Source organism: Lolium perenne, chromosome 7 (genome assembly GCF_019359855.2).
Source record: "Lolium perenne isolate Kyuss_39 chromosome 7, Kyuss_2.0, whole genome shotgun sequence".
Classification (NCBI taxonomy): Eukaryota; Viridiplantae; Streptophyta; class Magnoliopsida; order Poales; family Poaceae; genus Lolium; species Lolium perenne.
The window spans coordinates 117183197-117190497 of NC_067250.2; the positions used below are offsets into that span (position 1 = coordinate 117183197).

The window sequence follows — 7301 nt, forward strand, 5'->3', positions numbered from 1 at the left end:
TCTTTAGCGGAAGAGTATCCCTCTCTTTTATAATATTGGAAATCACAAAAATGTCACCGTTGGATGTGGGATAGATGGACACACCTGTTACATAGACTCATTTTGGTTTAGCTAACAGGTACTGACTATATTTTTAAATGGTATTTAAACACCTCTGTCATATTCAGGGTCAAGTCGATGTATGCTGATATGTTATATAACCATACCATTTTTCTCAAAAAGTACATTCGGAAGATGAAAGTTTCACTAAAGATAAATATTTTTATGTGGTTTCTCCATAAAAAAGTGATTTATACGAAAGCGAACTTGGCAAAACGTAATTGGCATGGCTGTGCTAAATGTTGTTTTTTGTGATCAAGATGAGGCAATAAAACACCTTTTTATATCTTGCCCGTTTACTCAAATAATTGGGAAGATTGTCTATATGACATTTAACATATCTCCACCTTTAAATATTACAAATTTGTTTGGGAATTGGTTAAATGGGATGGGCAGAAAAGATAAAGCTCACATTAGAATTGTAGTGTGTGCATTGGTGTGGGCGCATGTGTACCTAACACGTGGAATTTATAGTACACTAGTTTTTTAATGCCCTAATAGTCTCTCGGTATCGGTTTATTAGTCCTACATGTGTACCTAGGTCGCCAATTTTAACAGATATAGTATAAACTATATAACACAAAAATTGTACTATTAGAAAATATAACATATAAATTTTCTAATGATATATTACCTCTGTTCATAAAAGGATATCTTAAATTTATGTAAATTCGAATGCATCAAATTGAAAACATAGGGCTACGCTTAAGACTGCTAAGCTGATATGGAGAGAGTATACTACATATTTGAATTATTGTTTGGTCAAAGAAAAAACGCGAAAAACAGGCTTCTTATTCTTTGAAATGTTGGAAGTATTGGGTTACAAAGATCTCAACACACTGAGCAAGATATTGTATGATGATATTGCAGCCGTAAAAAATGCAAGGCGGGGATACCTCGAAAAATTACGAGGCTGGGACTTGACCGTGAAAGAAGTGGTGCCCGTACGATGTTCTTCGTGTACATAGTCAACGCTCGTTCGCAGCAGTGAACATCAACGTGTTGCTTTGCTTGCGCGGCCGGATGAAGAAGCTGCGGCTTCCCTGCGTCGCTGTCAGACAGCCTGTAATCCGCGCATGTGCAAGCAACCCACCACCTTTGCTCCGCTCACACTGCACAGCGCCACTGCCCCAAGTTTGACTTCAAGGTGTCACCTCGCTCTCACGCACCTAATCACCTAATGTCTCACTGACAAGCGAGTAACGTAACAACGTGGCCCCACCGGTCAGTGGGTACAGACGAGTACATCACTGTGGGCTGAGCATTTTCCTCCGTTCGCACGACTCAGCCATCGATCAATCTACCACTTCCTACTGTAACACGCCTGCCTGACAGGTGGGGCCAGACCCTCGTGCCCCACCTGTCATCATAGGACGCAACCACAGACCAACCATCGGTAGCGTCTCCACAATTCATCAGCCAGCTCGATGACATCTGGGCCCCACCAGTCACGAGACAAGGACACGGTCGCCATTCCCATCTACCGCGCGCGAGAGTCGCACGGACACCGCCACACGCATATAGGGAAGCAGCGGATTCCCGACCGAAACGCTCCTCCAGGACCAGGACCAGGACCGCGATTTTTTCCCCAGCCCCATGGCCATGGCGTCGCCGTACCTCCTCCTGCGCCTCGCCGCCGACGAGATCTTCCAAACCCTAGAGCCCTCCTCCTCCTCCACCCCCACCCCCACCCCCACCACCACCTCCTCCTCCTCCTGCTACGACGCCTTCGTCCCGGTCTTCCGCCCAGATCCGACCCCCGCGTCGCCCGCGCTGTCGGTCTCCGCGGCCGACCGCGTCCGCAGCCAGTTCCTCTCCGTCGAGCGGGACCTCTTCCACGACGCGCTCGTCGCGCCCCGCAACGACGGGCTCGGCTTCCCCGAGGACGACGACGACCACGACGACGACGGCGCCGATTCCTCCGCCTCCATCCCGTGGGACTGCCTCCAGTTCGACGAGGAGTCCGAGCCGGATCTGCCGCTGTACCCCCCCGCCCCCGCCGACGAGTTCGACTGGGAGGAGGTCGCGCCCGCGCCCGCCCCCGGGCCCGCCGCGGAGCCCGAGTGGGAGGTGCTCGGCGCCACGCCCCCCGCCGACGCCGACGAGGGGTTCGTCTACACCTCCCACCGCGACGCGCACGACCTTCTCGTCGCCGGCGGGGAGGCGCTCTTCCTCACCAGCAAGCCGCCCGCGTCCACCTCCGCCATCCACGCCCTCCCGTCCGCCGTCGTAACCATTAACGAGCATGGGGAGGAGTGCGCCGTGTGCAAGGACGGCGTGGCCGCGGGGGAGCGCGTCAAGAGGATGCCCTGCTCGCACCGCTACCACGAGGACTGCATCGTGCCCTGGCTCCAGGTGCGCAACTCATGCCCGCTCTGCCGATTCGAGCTCCCCACCGACGACCCCAAGTACGAGGCCTGGAAGGCCGGGCGCGGACGCGGACCAGCCGTGCCCGCATGAATGAGCCGAGCGGTAATTGCGATCCTTTGCTTCTATGGTTCTTCTGTATTAGAGATTTAGAGTTGTACGTTTTGGTTTTGGTTTGGCCGATCTGGTTAGGGAACAAATATACCCAGCTGTATCAAGGAAAGCGTAGAGTGTAGTGGTCTGCGGATAAGGTTTTGATCTGGCACTGTTGGCAAGAGAGATTGGTGTTACTTCAGCGTCGCGAGGATTATATACATATATGTAAATGCTATACAAATGTTGTATCTGTTCTAAACTTAAGACAGAAATAGCTATATGAGTTGTTGTGTTGTGATATTCTGCAGATGCCTATGTGTTTAGCTATATGATGTTGGGTTGTGAATTTAGATTCAGACTGAGTCATATTTCTGTATTTTCTTATCGGGAATCACTAACAAGGTCATTGATTCACATTGTGTTCTGTCTTGAAAATCTGATAAGTTTTTGATATGCACTGTCAGACAAGTGGATTGATCTCTTTTCAGAGGTGAGAGAAAAACAGCTTGTTTGTTGTTCATTATATTTGTGTCGATTGGATGAAAATGTTTGATGGTGGCTCTATGAGCAGGCCATAGCTGTAAGGGAAGCAACGCTGAAACTATAAGTACCTCTCTTCATCTTATTTTCCCTCTAGTTTTTTGCCGTGTTACATTGAAGTGATACTCATTGTTTCTGAAGTACATTCAACTGCTAGTTGCACCTAACTTTGCATTGATCTTGCTAATTGCTGTATCTCTGGATGTAGTGACCCAACACTGAAACCCCAATTGAACGATTGACTTCCTATGAGATTGCCAGAACAAGCTTAATTCTGATCTCTCCCTACAGTGATTGGGCTTACATCCTTCTTGTGACTTGCTGGTTGTGAATTTACAATTTTGTCTCAGACTCCCATTTTCTCTCTTATTGAATTAACTAATTCATTTTCTCTTTACTTTTGTATTTTTGGATATTTTTTTTGTCATATTTCTGTGTTTTCTTATTGGAATTCGTAAGAAGGTGATTGATTCATGCTGTGTTCTGTCTTGGAAAATCTGATAACTTTTTGATCTGCAGTGAAATATGCCAGACACTTGGATTGATCTCTTTTCAGAGGTGAGAGAAAAATTGCTTGTTTGTTGTTCAACATCACCATATTACTTAAACTGTTTGATGGTGGCTATGTCATTAGGGCCGTAGGGGCCATAGCTGTAAGGAATGCAACACTGACACTATAATTACTTTGTGTATGCTTTGGTTTTGGATTGGCCGATCTGATTAGGGAACAAGTACACCTGGTTGTATGAAGGAAATCGTAGAGGGTAGTCTGCAGAGATGGTAGTCTTCCATTAGGGCATGGACAACGTTAGAGAATGAACGCCTTCTCTTAGCCCTTTCCATCATTTTTAGAGAAGACGATAACAATAACATGTACTACCTCTGTCTATAAATAGATGTCTTAGATTTATCAAATTTTGAATGTATATAGACACTATGTGGCCCGATGTGGCTGAGGGGCGGGCGGCTCTAGTGCGGCCTAGCCGAGGAGGGCAGGTGACTGTTGAGGAAGAAGAGAGTTTGGAAAGGAAAATAGGAAATGGGTGCGTCTCAAGATATATTTCAGGTTTTTATTAAAGGTATCTATTCTGCCGCTGCGATTTTTGCCCCATAAAACTACGATGTGTTTTGCTGCCTGGAAAAACAACACTCCTAGCCGGTCGCCCATTTTCGCGGCATAATAGCATATTTTGTGCTGTGCGGAGTTTTTCCAAAGCACCGCATAATGGTTTTGCAATAATTTACATATGAATCACAATAAAGCAAATGATACTCCCTCCGATTCATATTAATTGACTTCAATATGGATGTATCTAAAACTAAAATATGTCTACATACATCCATATTAGAGTCAATTAATATAAACTGGAGGGAGTACAAAAAATATTTTAGGGTCATATAATACAATAATAATCCAAAATACAACAAATGTTTAGCATCATTACATCAAATAATAAATGGTTTGAAATATAAATAAATCCAAATGTGACACTACCTATTTGTTGTGCCTCCACCAATGGTTTTGAATGAGATCAAGTTGAAGTTGTTCTGCGGATCCGGCATTTTTAATCTCACGGTGTGTTTCAAGAAATGCCACAATAGCATCCGAATTTCTTGCTGGTTTGACCCAAGTACCAACCTTGTCAAAGAAAAATGACAAGTTCTCGATGATCATATTGTGAAGAATCACACAAGTGGTCATGATGTCCTTGAAGGTTTGCTTATCCCAAAACCGGGATGGACCTCAGACTATTGCAAATCTAGCTTCAAAAACATCAAAAGCCCTCTTAATGTCTTTTCAGGCTACCTCTTGTGTTTTTGTAAATTCAGCTTCAGCTCTGCCTTTTGGAACCATGATGCTCTTCACAAATGTAACCCAATCCTGATATATACTATTGGCAAGGTAGTATTTGATTGTATACTCCCTTCCATTAAGGGTGTAGTTGTAAGTTGGGGCATCACCTTTAACTAGTTGGGCAAAAAGGTGGGACTTATGCAACATATTGATATCACTGAGAGAACCTACCAAACAAAAACAAAAAAAGCTATGCCAAATTCATAGGTCCTGGGATGCAATTGCCAAGCCTTCTGTTAAACTATAAGTGGATTGCCTAGCTCTTTCCATCAGATCGGTCTTTTGGAATAGTTGGTTAGTGCATGAAGCTTAACATGGTATCAGAGCCAGGGTCTCGAGTTCGAGTCCTGGTTTTCACAATTTATTCTATAAATTGTTGTTATCCCCCTCCTGTCTACGTACTGGCCTCTAGAGCCATACGCCGTTGTTTACACATGTTGACTTGTCTCCGCCGCGTCACACGTGAGGGGGGATGTTAAACTATAAGTGGATTGCCTAGCTCTTTCCATCAGATCGGTCTTTTGGAATAGTTGGTTAGTGCATGAAGTTCGGATAATTTTTTCAAGTCTAGTGCATACAATCAATGCTACCGAGCATATCCAACCAACCTTGACATTCGTTCTCCGTCATTAATCTAATGGTATCTTCTTCTTCATTGGGGCTCGAAGATATGTCGGTCCATGCACACAAATCATAAGAGCATCTCCAGCCGCGTCCCCCAAAGCGTCCCTCAAAGCAATTTGGGGCGCGCCGGACCAAAAAACGGTTCCAGCCGCGTCCCCCAAAGCCCAATTTTGTCCGGCGCGCCCCGATACGGTGTCCGGCGCCCCGAGGCCGTCCCCGTCCCACAGGGCAACGAAAATCGATGCGAACCGACGCGGGCCTGACGCGTCAGCGGCTCAGAAGGCTGAAACCCCGTCGCCTACCTTTGGTCAAGCGACGTTAATGGCGTCCCTGTTTTCCCAGGCGACGCAGAGACGCGTCTCGTCGTGCATGGCCGCGTGGCCGTCCGCGTCGGCGTTATTGCGTGCAACCACCCCGCTGCCGGAGGTGAAGGAGGAGCCGGAGGAAGCGTCGCAGGCGGCGCTGCTGGCGGAGTACGAGCGGCAGCAGTGCTCATCACCAGCAGCGACGACCCCGAGGACTGCCCAGGGTTGCGGGCGGCGTTCATGGCGTCCATGAACGACAAGGACGCCTAGAGGGGCGCTCGCCATGTCCATCCGCGACTCCGGCAAGCCGCTCGTGGACCTCACCGACGACGGCGAGGCAGGACCAAGCGGCTTGGTGAAGGACGAGCCCGTCGATGAGCCCATCGACGAGCGCGTCAAGCAGGAGGTCGGCAACTTCCAGCAGTACTACGACGCCTCCGGCCGCCGCAAGTACTTCTAGATTAGGTTTAGTTTAAATTTAGTCAAATTTCGTTCGAATCTATGTAAGTTTGGACGAATCTAATCGAATCTCATTAAGTTTAAAATTTCCGAAATTTTGTTTGGGGGATGCGACTGGGAGCGACGTCCCCCAAACGCGACACGAACGAAACACGTCCCCCAAACGCTCAATCCGGCGCATTTTGGGGACGGTTTGGAGGACGCGGCTGGAGATGCTCTAACCTTGCAAAACCTACGAATAAATTTCATGGTCATATTTTCGTCTATGCGAAAATACTCATCGGCATAGTCTTTTGTCGCGGCGGTTGCGGAGCAGGAGCGTTGTCCTTCGCGCCAATTTCAACGGATGGGACTCGCGCTCGGAAGGGCTCACCAAACTGGATTCTTGGTTTCCGCGGCGCAGAACTGAATGGTCTGGAAAAATATTTTCAAATGCGGGCTCGATGGACTAGCAATTTCTGTAGGAAAAGGCTTCGTTTCCTCCGGAGGCTGCGAGCAACGCAACCTCCAGATCGGGCGTCATCCGATCAATCCATCGCGTAGACCTTCCGATCGACACGCGTCCCATGCGGGCCCATGACCGCACCGACGACTTTTCCTCCTTCTTCTCCAATACTCTCGTCCTCGCCAGGGAATCGACAGTTGCGGCCGCTCCCTTCCATCCTGCGCGGTGAGCCTCCCGGCTCCGGCAGCCACCTATCCCCGCCGCTCTCCACTCCGTCCGCCACCAATCTTCCTCCTCCTCCTAGATCTCCAGCCACTGCGCCAACCGCCACCAACCTTCTTCCTCCTCCTAGATCTCCGACCACCGCGCCCCCTACCGATACTCCCATGACGCTGAGCACTCGCAGTCGCCGACCAACTTTCCTTTTCCCTGGAGGTCCGTCTCCATTCGCTGGGTCCGAGGAGGAGACCCCAGGGGCGGCCAATCGAGCGTGCTGAGTGCTACAAAGGGA

The 7301-nt window shown here is 48.5% G+C and overlaps 1 protein-coding gene across 1 annotated transcript; it reads left to right on the top strand.

The window, feature by feature from the left end:
• The first annotated feature begins 1603 nt into the window (after positions 1-1603).
• Positions 1604-2862, top strand: LOC127323951 (uncharacterized). The gene has a single exon (XM_051352064.2). It carries the CDS (start codon positions 1696-1698, stop codon positions 2557-2559), a length of 864 nt encoding a protein of 287 aa, XP_051208024.1. The 5' UTR covers positions 1604-1695; the 3' UTR covers positions 2560-2862.
• The last annotated feature ends 4439 nt before the right edge of the window (positions 2863-7301 follow it).

Coding starts and splice junctions, on each gene's coding strand:
- LOC127323951 (XM_051352064.2), top strand. CDS start 1,696: ATGGCCATGGCGTCGCCGTACCTCCTCCTGCGCCTCGCCGCCGACGAG.